The 15,903-nt window shown below is 37.8% G+C and overlaps 1 protein-coding gene across 2 annotated transcripts in view; it reads right to left on the bottom strand.

Annotated features, from left to right (window-relative positions):
- Positions 1 to 10,378, bottom strand: part of PRSS55 (serine protease 55) — a 58,996-nt gene extending 48,618 nt beyond the window's left edge. The window contains exons 1-3 of one of the 2 annotated variants that reach the window (XM_072634835.1): positions 10,188 to 10,378; positions 3,552 to 3,744; positions 389 to 627 (exon numbers count right to left, since the gene is read on the bottom strand). In XM_072634835.1, coding sequence (XP_072490936.1) covers positions 389 to 627; positions 3,552 to 3,744; positions 10,188 to 10,260 — 505 coding nt within the window. In that variant the 5' untranslated portion in view covers positions 10,261 to 10,378. The remainder of the gene's footprint in view (positions 1 to 388; positions 628 to 3,551; positions 3,745 to 10,187) is intronic. The other variant, XM_072634834.1, reaches the window with a different exon arrangement.
- Between the last annotated feature and the right edge of the window lie 5,525 nt (positions 10,379 to 15,903).

Below are 15,903 nucleotides of genomic sequence, written 5' to 3'. Positions count from 1 at the left end.
AAATTATATCTAAACAGAAATTGCCCTGTTTTTCTACAATCCTTTCCAGAGCTGCCACATTCCATAATTCTATTATGCTGCTCTCATCCTGATTGGAGAAAAGAATCCTGGAGGGTCCCGTCCCCGTAAGGGCCTGCTTCCCTTTCACGTTAAGTGAGGTTCTGCATGATGCAAGTTGGGCAGAAAGTCTGCCTTTCTGATCCAAAACAAAGAGTAGGGCTTACTAGAGAAACTAAGTTATCTTTTTTCTAGGACAAGCAGATCCCCACAGGCTTCTTGTTCTGTCTACAGAATATATATGTGTACACACACACACACACACACACACACACACACACACACACACACACACATACACACACACACACACACTGGAAAAGTCCCTCACCTGTGAATCCCCATCCAGATACCCAGCATTCTTTCACATTGAGTATATTTTTCTTCAGGCAGATGGGTATTTTCTGCATGTCAAATTCTATAGGAGAATTGAGCAACATTAAAGCAATGTCATGGTCCATGAATAGGTGATTGAAGTTGGGATGAAGAATGAGCTTGGACACATTTCTCTTCTCCACCATCTTGCTGTCAAATTCCTCCAATGACATGTGAATTTCCAAATTCTTTGTGCTTGGTTGGAAACCAAAAAGATGAGAAAAAAATGGGAGACTGCATATAAGAAGAAAATTTAACTAAACACAAGGCAGCTAAGTGATGCCAGGGATCGAGTGCTGGACCAGGGTGGAAAAGAGACTAGAACCTTTTCCAGAGTCTCAAAAGCAAGAAGGCCAATCCAGTCTCGTGGATATCATGCAGACTTGGTAGGATGAGATCCCTGGCTGGAATATGTATCAGGACCAGGGTACTTGATTCAGTATATGAACAATGTGCCTCCACCTAGTTTGAGTGAAGCTTTGCTAGACACAGGCATTCTCCATTGTCAGCTGTGTTGTTCACATGATAAACTACCTGCACATCAAAGTACTCCTCCTGAATTACAGGTCTGATGAGTCATTCCTCTGCTTAGGTTTCATTTGCAGTTTCTCTAATAGTTCATTCTACCTCTAGGATAAAATACAAACTCCTCTAGATTTTAAGGCTCCTAATTATCTTGCCTAGGTTCGATCTATCTCAGTTTCCTCAAATACAAAATGGGGATAATTATAATACCTACATTTCCAGGGTTGTTGAGAGGATTAAATGAGATAATATCTGTAAAGTCCTTAGCATGCAGCAAGTGCTTAATAAATGAACACATTTTCTTCTCCCTTCAACCCCTGCCCCTTCCCCCATTCCACCTTACTTTCACTCTCCTACACTGTGTTCCAGCCAAATTGGCCTTCTTGGTATTTCCCACTTGGAATGACCCCTACCTCCACTGTTGCCTTGTCTTTGTGCTCAGGTGGCCTCCCATGGCTAGAATACATGTTCTCTCCTTATCTCTTCCCTACTAAGTGCAGCTTGTGTACCACCTCTTACATGAGCCTACCTGAGTTCCCCTATTTCTAATGCTCCCCTAGTGACTTTGTATGTGCTTTGTGTATGGGTTGTATTCATTTCTCTGTCTGTGTACATGTCACTCTTTCCCTGCTCCCTTCCCAGTAATAAGCCTCTTCTTAGGACAAGGACAATCTTTTATATTAGGGTCCCTGGCACCTAGCACTCGATACGTGTTTGTTTGTTGATTTATAATAAATACTTGTCAATTAAAAAATAGATCATTGGTAACTCTGAGAAGAGCAGCTTGTTCTCCCAACAGTTTCTGTCAAAGGAGTTATTATTATTATTATTAAAACATGGCTAATAGGGGAATTTATTTTGCTTGACTATTCGTGTTTGTAACAGGTTTTTTTTTTCTTCCTTTCTCAACGGAGGGGAGGCAGTAGGAGGAGAAAGAGGATTCAGAGATGAAAATAAAATGAAATAAATTTTTTTTAAAAAAATAAAAGCAGTTTCTGTTGACTTATCAGATCAGAATCCAAGTAAACTGTGAACTAAGTAAGAAGAAATGAAGTGGAGGCAATGAATGTAGATAGCTTTTTCCCTAGGATTTTGGTTGTGAAAGAGAAAATAAGATCTTGTATGATAGCTTTTGTCACGAATGTGTTTTTATTTTTGCTTTGTTTTTTGTTTTTTTTAAGAATGGAGAAGACTTGAGTCTGACAGAAGAAAGTAGTAGAGAGAGAAGGAAGAGAGATGAGAGAGAGAGAGGAGGGAGAGAGAGAGACAGAGACAGAGACAGAGAGACAGAGACAGAGAGAGATGAGAGAGAGAGAGAAACAGAGAGACAGAGAGAGAGAAAGAAAGAGAAACTGATTATGGGGGATATCTGGCAGTGGAGAGAAATAGGGATGGGGTTCAAGGGTACATGGAGAAGGGTTGGCCTTGGCAAGGGCCAAGAAGACCAGAGAAGTCACCACTTCCTCAGAGACCAAAGTAATAGAAGAGAGAATGTGTCAGAGAAGATGATGTTAAGGAGTTGTGAGCTATAGAGAAAGAAAGAAGAGGAATCTCAATTAATTCATTGGAAGTCTGGTTACAATAGTTGAATTAATGCCTAATGAAAATGCTTGACAAGTCTCAGAGAGAGAGAGAATGATGTTGTCCAAGGAGTGCTAGAATACTGAGAGACTTGAGTGAGATTTGGGTCTGCCTCTGAGTAGCTATATGGCCTTAGGTAAATGCCTTAATCTTCTGGGTCTTCCTTTTCACAGGTAAAATAATGGAGTTTCAACAGGTCCTTTGGAGTAGTTAGGAGGCATAGTGCATAGAGTGCTAGGACTGGCATCAGGAAGATCTAAGTTTAAATACTGCTTCAGACACCAGCTGTGTGACCCTGGGCAAGTCATCTAACCACTGTCTGCCTCAGTTTTCTCAGCTGTAAAATCGGGATGGTAATAATAGTGTCTACCTCCCAGAGTTGTTGTAAGGGTCAAATGGGATAATAAATGTAAGGGGTTTAGCACAGACACATAGTAAATACTATATAAATGTTAGTTATTGTTGTTATTAATTATCAATACTCAGATTCTATAGTGATATAATGTAACTAGAGGGCATTGTCTGTGCTTGTATATATAGGCAGCCAATAAAGGAAGTCTAGCAAGAAAAAAAGGGATTTACCTTCAAGGATTGTCAGGAGCCAATTAAATAAAATCAGCTGGCTCCAATTTCATTCCCATGCTTTGTTTCAGGGCTGCCCCACCAGTTTGAGTGTGTATGCCCATTAAAAGCACAGATTACCTTCCTCTGCTTGACTCTGCAGGGCAGAATCAACATTGATGGGTGTCAATTGCAAAGAAATCTATTTAGACTTGATGAAAACATGTGGCTAAGAGTTATTCCCAAGTGGAAGGGGCTGCCCTGACCTAGAAAGTCTTCTAGCCAATGGGAGATGACCGCTTATTGGGCCTGTTGTACAGAAGGATTTTGTTCAGTTATGGGTAGGAACAGAGGCCTCTGAGATTCCTCCCATAGCTGAGACTGTCATTCTGAAAAATGTAAAAATGTAAAAAGAAAAAAAATGTAAAAAATTTCATTTTCTCAATACTTACTTGTCACTCATGAAGCAGTGGGAAGCAGTTAGAATCCAAAACTTATCCAGTATTGATCCTCCACATAAAAATGTGTCATTAAAATAGATGCCAACTTGCCATGGAACTTGAAAACGGGAAGTATCAACTCCCCCTATGATTGGAGCAGCCTCAGTTTTCCAGACTGAGGGATTATGGATTTGACCACAGTAAACTATTGCAAAAAGAGAAGGAAAACAATTGATAAATGGGCAAAGGATAGGAACAGGCAGTTTTCAGAGGAAGAAATTAAAGTTATCCATAGTCATATGAAAAAATACACTAAATTACTATTGGAGAGATGCCAATCAAAACAACTCTGAGTACCACATCACACCTATCTGATTGGCTAACATGAAAAACAGGAAAATGGAGATGATGTGGGAGAATTGGAACACTGATTCATTGTTGGTGGAGCTGTGAACTGATCCAACCATTCTGGAGAGCAATTAGGAACTATGCCCAAAAGGCTACAAAAATGTGCATACCCTTTGACCCAGCAATATCACTTCTAGGGCTGTATCCCCAAGAGATCATAAAAATGAGAAAGGGTCCTACACGTACAAAAATATTTATTGCAGCTCTTTTTGTGGTGGCCAAGAACTGGAAAACAAGGGGATGGCCATCAATTGGAGAATGGGTGAACAAGTTGTGGTATATGAATGCAATGGAATACTATTGTGCTATTAGAAATGATGAGTAGGTGGACTTCGGCAAAACCTGGAAAGACTTATATGATCTCAAGCTGAGTGAAGTGAGCAGACCCAGGAGAACTTTGTACGGTATACAGCAACAACCACAGTGTGCGATGACTGATTTTGATAGTCTTAGCCCTTCTCAGAAATGTAAGGACCTAAAACAACTCCAAAGGACTCATGATGATAAATGTCATTCACATCCAGAGAAAGATCTATGAAATCTGAATGCAGAGCGAAACAAACTATTGTCTTTTTTTATTTTGTTTTTTGTCTTTCTCATGTTCTCTCCCTTTCATTACAATTTTTCTATGCCACATGACTAACATGAAAATAGGAATGCATGTGTAGAGTCCTATGCTGTCTTGGGGAAGGAAGAGGGAGGAAGAGAAAATTTAAAACTTAAGGAAGTGAATGTTGAAAACTGAAACTAAATAATTAAATGAAGGAATGAATAAACAAAAAGAAGAGAGGGGAGAGATGGGAAGAAAAATGGTAGTCTTTGTGTAGGTTTGCACAAAGCTTGGAAAACAAAACTTTCATCTTCTTTCAAACCTAGTGAAATGAATGTTCTCATGCTACAGTGCAAATGGTGTTGTGCTAGGTGTCAGGTCCCAGCTCCACTACTTAGAACATGTGTATCTTTGACCAAATCAATTTTGGACTTTTTAAAAAAATCCTCAGTATTTATTTCCCCAGTGCCTGGCACATAGAAGGCACTTAATAATTGCTTATTGAGTGACTGACTGGATATCAGTTTCTTCATGAAAAAAATGAGGAATTTGAATTCAACCAAGATGATACTTTTTATCTCTCACATTCCGTGACCCTTGGAGATTCCAGCAAGGATGATAGTTGTCTAGAAGCTTTTTTTGTCTCCTGAACCTGTTTCTTTTTTGGTCAGGGAATTGGTTTCCTTTTTCTCAAAAAAGTTTTAATTTATGGAATAAAACAAGCATTTCCTTTACGTAGTAGGGGAAAAATTAGAAAGGAAAAAAAAGAGGATTGTACGTGAAACTGCAAATCTACTATGCACAACTTGCCATTACTTTCAAATATACAACAAAATTATCATGTACCATTAGAATATGTGTGTATATGTAAAATTATTCTATACATACTTCTGTTGATCAGCTCTTTCTCTGGATGCAGATAATATCTTTCTTTGTATGTCCTTTATAGTCATTATTTCATGCAAGTCTTTCCATGTTTTTCTAAAATCATTGTTCATCATTTCTATAGCACAGTAGTATTACATCACAATCATACACCACAACTTGTTCAGTCATTGCCAACTGATGGGCATCCCTGCAATTTCCAGTTCTTTACCAGTACCAGTATTTAATACGCAGAGTTCTTTTCCTTTTCCCCTAATCTTCTTTGGAAATAGACCAGGGGTGGGGAAGTTGCGGCCTTAAGGTCACATAAGGCCTTCTAGGTCCTTGAGTGCAACCTTTTGGATTGCAGCCAAATTTGGATTCGATCACACGTGGCCTTAAGGCTTCGGGTTCCCCAACCCTTAAACAGAACAACTACCGGTATTGCCAAGTCAAAGGGTATAGGTACTTTAATAACTCTCCAGACATAATTCCAGATTGCTCCCCCAAAACTGTTGGATCATTTTACAATTCTAAAAATGATGACTTAACACCGCAATTTTTCCATATCTTCTCCAACATTTGTCACTTTCCCCTTCTATCATTTTAACTAATCTGGTAGGTATAAAATGATATCTCAAGGTTGCTCTAAAATGCATTTTTCTAATCAATAATGATTTAGAACATTTTTATATGTCTATAAGTTGTTTTGATTTCTTCATTGGAAAATTGCTTATTCATATCCTTTGACTATTTATCAATTGGTAAATGACATATTCTTATAGATTTGACAAAGTTCTAAATACTATTTCTGAATTTTACTCCATCTTCTTTTTACTCACTATTTTCCTTCTCAGTCTCTTTTGACCCTATCTCTGTTACCTTATATCTTTTCCCCTTACCCTTTTATTCCTTATTTTACTCTCCCCTCTAAAATTCCTTCTCTTAAAATTTCTTCCTTTATCTTTTCCTCCCACCCTTCTAATCTTATTCTTTACACCCTTTTAAAAGTCCCTCCCCCACACTATCCATGACTTTTTTAACCTCTCTAGAAACTCAGAAGACTTCTATGCCTCTTCAAACATATACTTCAACACAGATAAGAGTAAGGTTCCAATATTACCAACCTTTCACCCTCACCTGTTTCCTCCATATTAGTTCTTCCTTTCATGCCCTGTTTTAATAATTGCTCCGTTTTACCTTTTCCTACTCAATTTTGTTTTTTTTCCTCAAAAAACAACTCAACTCAGTATAGGTGAATTGGTTCACCAAGGAGTCAAGATGGGGAGAAGTGGGGAGAGTGGCTAGTGCATGGGAAATGGCCTGGGAGAGAATTAAGGGGTTGAGGAATTGGAAATCATGGTACAGATGAAGAGCAGGGTTTTGTAAGGAAAGGCAGAGAGAGGGGTGAAAAGTCAGTAGAGTATGGTCAGATAAGGGGATTTCTGAATTATTGAACCTTGTCTTATATAAATATAAAGAGTGAACAAATGACTAGTGCCCAAGTATAAGGTTGTAGTCCCCCAAGTTGGACCTTCGAATACATTTACCTATAAAACCAGCACCATAAATGATGTTAGATATAGTTAGAATAGTGGTAATTTATTTTTATTCTTAAATTTTATTTTTTATTGTAAACTTAATCATAAACACACATAAACATTTCAACATGCAAAGCACAAAGAAGAGAATTGTATATGAAACCAGGAACTTGTTACATGCAATTTGTTTTTCAAAGTGTATATTAAATTTAACAAGGCAGTAATAAAATTATCCTGCAGAAATGTAAGCTGAAACAACACCAAAAGAGATATGAGAAATCTCAAAAGATAACTGAATAAGAAACATATTAAAGGTGGTAAAGAAGATTGGGCAGCTAGTTGGCACAGTGGATGGAGTCAGGAAACCTCATCCTCCTGAGTTCAAATCTGGCCTCAGATCCTTACTAATTGTGTGACGCTAGGCAAGTCGCTTAACTCTGTTTGCCTCAGTTTCCTCATCTGTAAAAATGAGCTGGAGAAGGAAATGTTAAATCACTCCCACCCCAATGGGGACCATGAAGAGTCAAACAAAGGAATATTACAATTCAGTGTCTTTCCTTTCTTCCACCAAGAAAAGGGCCATTTGACAGAAAATCTATAAGAAATTGATATGAATATTTAGAGGAAATGACCATTTCTTAATTGAAAAATGTTTAAAGGAAAGGAATAGAATATATAGAAGATACATAAATAACAAATAATGACTTTATTCAACCTGCCTACTCATGTCAAAAAATTAAAAGAAATCTGAGTTACTATCTCTCTCACCCAAATGAAAAAGCAAAAATGAAAAAAAAAATTATTATTGCGGGTGTGGAGAAAGAGATACTCAGATATCACTGGCAGAATTGTCAATTAATGGAATTCTTCTGTAAAACAATCCAGCAGGGTTGGTTTAGCACTCAGAGTTACAGTAGGGAAAGCACTAAATCTGGGGATAGAGAACCTGGGTTCAAATTGAGGCTCTGATAGTACCTGTGTGGCCTTGGTCAAACCATTTACCTTCTCCAGGCCTTAGTTCCATCATTGGTGAACTGAGGAGATTGGATTAGATGTCTTCTGGGCCCCTTGCTAGCTCTAAATTTTATGAGCCTCTAATGGTTCAATTTCCTGATGTATTTGCCCCAGAACTTCCTATCCTAGGAAGATATAGAAGCATTTACAAAAGAGGTTGTCCCCCTAAAATTCCTAAAAGGAAGTCTTTGATTCCTCATGCACACACAGGAAGGCTAAAGTCTTAAGGGGACACCCAGGATGGGGGTGGGGACCAAGGAGGAAAGCAGAAGAAACAGAGGAAGGATGAAACTCTGAAACTCCACTGGCCTTTGGGCCATAGGAGGAGGCAGAAGATGGATCAGTAATGCCTCTTCTTATCAGCTGGGAGACGTCTGGGTCTCTCCCCCTTCACCATGGTGATGAGGTAGCTAGGATAAAGTCCTGGACGTAGAGTCAGGAAGCCATGAGTTCAAATCCTGCCTCAGACATTTACTGGTTATGTGATCTTGGGTGAGTCCAAGTCTCTCAGTCTCATTTTCCTCATCTGTAAAAGGAGGACCTGTCTCTCAGAGTTGTTGGGAAGGATCAAAAAGGAGAACATATGTAAAGCTCTTGGTAAAACAAAGCATGACACAAATGACTGCTATTAGGACATCACTGATACTTAATGTACATATGAATATGGAAATGAAAATAATCGTATGGATGGCATCCCCAAAGTTTAAGCTATTAAAATTAATTAAAGCTGAAAACTGCATAAAGACTTTGGGGACACCCTATATTTGTCCATATGAATACACACACATGAATACATGTATAAATGCATCTATATATATACACATAGATATATAAAAGTACATCTGTTGGGGGTGCAAGCTCAGTTTCACGTGAACAGTCTCAGGCAGGTAAAAGTGAGGACTTCTAAACCTCAGAGTTCTTATGAGGCCCCCCAGGGAACAGCTGGGGATTGAGGCAAGAAACACGAGATATCTCGTGTATTTCCACCTCTTTTCAGCGGGAAACTTGCTGGGGAGAGCATCCCACCCTTGAGATTGGTCCATGGTCAGAGCACACCCATCGTCAATTAGCTAGGGGCTGAGAGCACGCATGATATTCACGTGCAAACTATGTGGCTGGGAGAGCTTAAGTGGGGACAGGAAAGCCTGAAGGTCCTCTTCTTCTCTTCTCTTCTTGCTGCGGGGCCCTAATAGGAAAGAGGGTCCCTCCCCTCTTCCACTCCCATCCTCTTGCTGTATGATCCTTGACCCTGGGGAGGAGGAGGGTTCCTTTCTCCTGGGGAAGAATTCACCCTGCATATGGATACGTAACTAAGACCTTGAATAAAGCCTAACTCTTGTTTGACTCTGGAAAGTCTCTTCTCTCAATACATTTATCTGGTTGGCCTCCGAAGACCTGCGAAAGGTAAGTAGACTCGGGTAGCCCATCAGCCTCTAGGCCAGACATACATCTATAATACTTAAAGTACATATGGAAATATTTGGGAAATGAAGGTGATGATGTATATACACACACACACACACACACACATATAAACACACTAACATATCATTTTAATATATTTTAAAATATCATTAAATACACATACTCAGACTTCTGTGTATGTGTATCAAACTTCCGTGTGTACATACATGTACATATATATGCACACAATTGATTATGTTTTGTCCTTTGATCTCAAAGAGGAACAATATCATGGGGTGATGTTTTGACTTGTTTGTGAACTGGATTTAAGTGAGGCAAAGTTGTGAAAATATATATACACACATATAAATATATCTCCAACCAACCAATAACAAATATTTCTTAAGTGCCTAATATGCTAAACGTTGGGGATACTAAAAGAGGCAAAAGACAGTCCCCGCCATTGTGTGGCATAGTAGATATAAAGCTAATTTCAGAGTCAAAATGACCAGAGTTTAAGTTCAGTCTTTGACACATACTAATTGTGTGACCCTGGAAAAGTCACTTATTCTCTCAATATGCCAAGCACCTAAATGAACACAAATGGCAGAATGGGTGTTGATCCACACTGTTAAAGGGGGTTCCTTACACTAATGAAATGAATCACTAGTTCAGTTAAGAAATTTATATGTATATATATAATTTGTATACATACGTGTACATACACACATGATACATATAGATATTCATCTGAAACCTGCTGAGGGGTGACTGAAGCAATGAGACCGATCTTCCATTGGGAGCTGTAGAATTACTGAGAGTCAACAGGCACATAAACACATACACAAACGTATACATAGTACATACTATCAACATCTTCTCTTCCTAAGGTATTTTGAAACAATGGAAGGCAAAAAATCATTGACAGCAGCCTCATCATGGTTCAGTCTCACAGTCTTCTCATTTCCTTGCCCTTTAGCAGTTTGGTGGTGTTGTGGGTGTCTGGAAAGCCAAATGTAGTAACCTCACAGACATTTCATAAATCTGAGAGATCAGGGCTTCCCTAGCCATATATGACATCACCTGACCTGTTCAGAACTGCTGAGGTCACAGTAGAGTCTGGTGTTTAAGCAGGGTCCAGAAAGGTGGGTCAAGTTTTTGAGAGGTAAGTGGTTTAAAGAGCACTGAATTTGAAAGGAGGGAGTGTGTTTGAGTACACTTCTGGTGGTGTTGCTAATTTTGTGACCTTAGGCAAATCACATAACCTTTTTTGAGACTCAGTTTCCACACATACAAAAGGGTAATGAGAATATTTTTTATTACCTATCTCACAGGGCTGTTGTGAGCTTTAAGAGAATGTATATACAAACATTTTTTTTTGTTTAATTAAATTATTTTGTTTTCAGTGTTCGACAATCACTTCCATATATCTTAGATTTTTTTCCATTCCCTCCCCTTCATTCTCCCCTCGTACATTCTTATATAGGTTCTACAAGTACATCCCTATTAAATACATGTTGCATAGAAGAATTAAAATGGGAGAAACCATAAAACAAAACAAAACAAAACATAATACAAAAGAAAATGGTCTGCTTCTATCTACAATCCAATTCCATAGTTTTTTCTCTGGATGTGGAAGGCGTTTTGCCTCAAGATTCCATTGGAAATGTTTTAAGTCCTTGCATTGCAATGAAATACTAAGTCTACCAGAAAAATTCCTTGCACATGGTGGTTGTTCCTGTGTACAGAGTTCTCCTGGTTCTGCTCCTTTCACTCAGTTCATATAAGTCCTTCCAAGCCTCTATGAAGTCTGCTTGGCCATCATTTCTTATAGCACAATAGTATTCCATTACATTCATATAGCACAACTTGTTCAGCCATTCCCCAAGTGATGGGCATCCCCTTGATTTCCAGTTTTTGGCCACCACAAAGAGTGCTGCTATAAATATTTTTGTACATGTGGGACCCTTTCCCATTTTTATGATCTCTTGGAGACACAGTTCTAGAAGCGATATTGCTAGGTCAAAGGGCATGCACATTTTTATAACCCTTTGGGCATAGTTCCAAACTGCTCTCCAGAATGGTTGGATCAGCTCACAGCTCCACCAACAATGAATTAGTGTTCCAACTCTCCCATATCTTCTCCAACATTTATCATTTGCCTGTTTTATAAACCCTTTTCAATCAAATAAATTTCAATTTTCTACTCTGTGCCAGACATTGTTGCTGTTGGTCTTTCATCTGACTTGTTATGAACTGGATTTAAGTAGGTAGAGTTGAACAGGTGTCAGCTTTGCCCTCTCTTCCAGAGTCATTGAAGTCCAGTGGCAGGCACCTAACAAAAGTGAGATGACTGGTGATGGGCTGGGATACAGTGGATGACCTACTCTGTGCCAGGCACTGTGCTAGGAATGAATGAAACAATTCCTACTTGCAAGATTACATTTTAGTGGGGGAGGACAACAAAAATTGATATGTAAACTACACATAGGTATCTAGAAATTACATACAAAATATACATAAAGAGAATTAACACAAACTAGTCAAACACAAGATGGTGTGAGAGGAAGGTATTAGCACTTGAGGGGATCAGGGTTGAGTTGTGTCTTGAAGGAAGAGAGAGTTACTGAGAATGGAAGTGAGTGCATTACAGGAGATAAAATGTCCTTTGTGAAGAACAGAAAGAAGCCGAATGTGGCTGGATCGCGAAAGGTGAGGTGACGTGATGAACAATGAGGTTGTTTGAAAGATGGAGGGGGGCAAAGTTATGAAGGGCTTGAAAAGCTAGGTAGAGGAGTTTAGATTTGATTCTAGAGGCAAGCCCCTTTTTATTGAATAGGAGAGTGACATAGATATGTACTTAAGGAAAATTACTCAACTCAGATTGATACTTAAGGAAAATCTGAAGTGGGGAAGAGACCAACAAGGGAGACTGCTGCAATGATAGTCTAAGCAGGAGGTGAATGGTGGTAGTGGTGTGGGTGGAGATGGAGGGATTAAACAGTGAAAGGTTTTTAAAGTATATTTTTATGTTTATATTTTTATATATCATATATTTTGTATATATATTTATTTCATTAAATATTTCCCAATTACATGTAAATTTTTTAACATTCATTTTAAAAATTGTTTCCATTTCTTTCCCTCCCTCTTGCCCTTCCCCTACCCTTTTATAAAGTGAACAATATGATGCTGATTATACATACGAAGTCATGTAAAACATATTTCCATATTAGTCATGATAATGAAAAAAAGGAAACACATGCAAAACATACACACACAAGCAAGCAAAAAAAGTTAAAAAAAATCCTTCGATCTATATTCAGAATTCATTAGTTCTCTTTTGGGAGGTGAACAGCATTTTCCATCACAGATCCTTTGGAATTGTCATGGATTATTGTCTAGATCAAAGTCCTTCACAGTTGATCAGCCTTATAATGTTCCTATTACTGTGTACAATGGTCTTCCGGTTTTGCCCACTTTTAATTTGCATCAGTTCATATAAAGCCCTCCCAAGTTTTTCTGAAACCATTCTGCTCATCATTTTTTATAGCACAATAGTATTTCATCACAATCATATACCACAACTGGTTTAGCCATTCCTCAATTGATGGGCAACCCCTTAATCTCCAGTTTTTGTCATTACAGAAAAGACTATAATAGATATTTTTGTGCAAATAGGTCATTTCCCCTTTTCTTTGATTTCTGTGGGATATTTCTGGGTTAAAGGGTTTGCAGAGATGTATAGTCCTTTGGCCATGCTATAAAATTGTTTTCCAGGATGGTTGAAGTAGTTTACAACTCCAACAGTCCATTAGTGTTCAAATTTTTCCACAAACTTGCCAGCATTTGTCATTTTCCTTTTGTGTCATGTTAGCCAATCTAATAGGTGTGAGGTGGTATCTCAGAGTTGTTTTAATTTGCATTTCTCTAATCAATAGTGACTTAAAACACTTTTTTCATGTGACTATTGATAGCTTTGATTGATTTTTTTTTCTGGAAATTGCATGTTCATATCTTTTGAACACATGAATTGGAGAATGTCTTGCATTTTTATATATTTAGCTCAGTTCCCTCTATATTTGAAAAATCAGTACTTTATCTGAGAAATTTGCTATAATATTTCCTTCTAATTTCCTGTTCTCCTTCAGATTTTGGCTGTATTTTTTTGTGCAAAACCTTTTTAATTTCATGTAATCAAAGTTATCCATTTTTCTTCCTACTATTCTCTCTACCTCTTGTTCAGTCATAAACACTTCCCTTATCTATACCTACACGTATATGTGTATATATATATATATATATATATATATATATATATATATATATATATATATATATATATATATAAAATCTTTCATATCTAAGTTGTTTATCTATTTGGACCTTATTTTTGGTATATAGTGTGAGAGAAATTATTGTTTTCTATTATATTAATTAGGATCTAGGTTTTTTATTTCCTCATTCAGAGACCAGACCCTTGTAGGCCAGTCAGTCAGTCTCTGAAGGATATTGCTAATAGATGAGATTCCCCAAATTCTCTGGGAACATTCTTCTTGATCTTGGGCAAGATCCCATCCAACTAGAAGACCTTACTTCATTTCGAGTATAAACAGAATCTAATCTAGGTGAATTCAAGCCTGAAAACATTAAGTCTAAGCCCTTGTGCCCTTCAGTTGGCGTTTAGGGTAACCAACCAATTGGAGTTTACAAGAAAACCACTAACAGTGGCCTCAGTAGAGATGGATTCCTTTATCCAGATTGCTGGAGGCAGCTAAGTCTCATGATCAAACCATGGGAGCTAAAGGCTTTCAGCCCATCATCTCATTTGGAAGGCCATCTCCTTGTTAATGGTTCATCATCAGGGTTGATTCCTGTCAGGGGTACCCCCTTTTTAAGGTTATTTCCAAAGATTTTCCCTAAAAAATCCTTTTCCCAGAGCATTGAACGATCTCCATGGTTTTGTCTTTGGTTACTAAGAGAAATCACCACATCAATTTATTTTCAGTGAGCCTAATTAATAAATTAATTATTAATTACCCAGAAACTCTGTCTCTTGGGCTTTTCCACTGTCTCACATGCAAGATGTTGGCCTATCGTTGTTTCTAGAGCTATAAAATAATTCTTTGGTAGTTTGATTGGTATGGCACCAAATAAGTAAATTAACTTAGGTAGAATTGTCATTTTTATTATACTGGCTTGGTATACTTATGAGCAATGAACATTTTTCCAGCTGTTTAGATCTGGATGCATTTGTGTAAAGAATATTTCATAATTGTGTTCATACAGTCCCTGGGTTTGTCTTGGGAGGTAGATTTCCAAGTATTTTACACTGTCTGTAGTTATTTTAGATGGAATTACCTATCTAGTGAAAGTTTTTAAGGATATTAGAAACTTGAGTGTGTTTTAAGTAGAGAAGGAAGCAGTACACAGGAAGAGGTTGGGGGAGGGGCAGGGTTGATTGAGGTTACAATCTGCTAGAGAAGATGGGAGGTGATGGGATGAAGGGTTGTCCTTGGCAAGGAAAAGGGCCACTTTGGTGTCAGACTGGGAGAAAGAAGAAGAGAGTGGGGTTTGAATGAAAACTAGGAAAGAAGGGGGAGGGAGCTAATATCGAATGGCCTCCTTTTCCTCAGTAAAATAATAGGTCTTTTAAGTATGAGATGACTTTTGTGAGCTGACATAAGAATTTGAATCTGGAAAATGACAGACAATGTAAATGAAAAGAAGAAAAAAGTCCCCCAAAACTTCAAACCAAACATTGTATGATTTTAACAGTCAAACTTGGCCCTAAAGAAGACATAGGAAGACGCAGCGATGCACCATTCTCCTTTCTTTGGAGATATGGGAAATATGGATATCAAACATTGCATATAATATTAGATGTGGTTGATTTGATCAGTTTTTGTTGAAAAGGTATTTTTTCCTCTTTCTCTTGTTTTTTGCTATAGTGAATGCATCTTTGGGTAGGAGAAGTGAGGGAGTTTTGGAGGAAAGGAAAATTTGAACACAAAAAAAATAGCAATAAAATTTTTATAGACTTTCCCCAAAATTTTTAAAAGAACAAAGCAACTACCACATTGAAGAATGAGATATTGTTATTCAGGACTCTTGTACTTGTTGGATTACCTTCTCTGACTAACTGGATGTTAAGTCAGTAATAAAACTGTTAGAGAACAGAGAAAATGCTATCTCTGCCCATGGTTCTGTATCACAGACACATTCACATTAAAATAAATGGTTTAGCTTATACTGTCTTAAAGGAGACTGTACCAAGGTCAAAGGTAATTCTAGAGGAGGTCGACAAACTGACTTTAAAAAATAATTAAGGGGAGCAATATTTAAAATGTTATGGTTTTTTAAAAATTCTGAACTTAAATGGCAAATAAAAGGAATTTTCCACACAAACACTAGAACAGGGGAATAAAAAAAAGATGGGACACAGAACTGTGAATCTCTGTTATGTACAGTTTGCTTTCACTTTTAAGTATATAATAAATTCAATGTGTAATTTTTACAGCTGTCCTGCTTTCCCATGTTTCTTTCTGACCTTACTTGAACAGAGTTCTCAAGCGACAAGAAT

Source organism: Notamacropus eugenii, chromosome 1 (assembly GCF_028372415.1).
Source record: "Notamacropus eugenii isolate mMacEug1 chromosome 1, mMacEug1.pri_v2, whole genome shotgun sequence".
Classification (NCBI taxonomy): Eukaryota; Metazoa; Chordata; class Mammalia; order Diprotodontia; family Macropodidae; genus Notamacropus; species Notamacropus eugenii.
The sequence above is the reverse complement of the archived record's forward strand: the minus strand, read 5'-3'. Positions and strand labels throughout refer to the sequence as shown.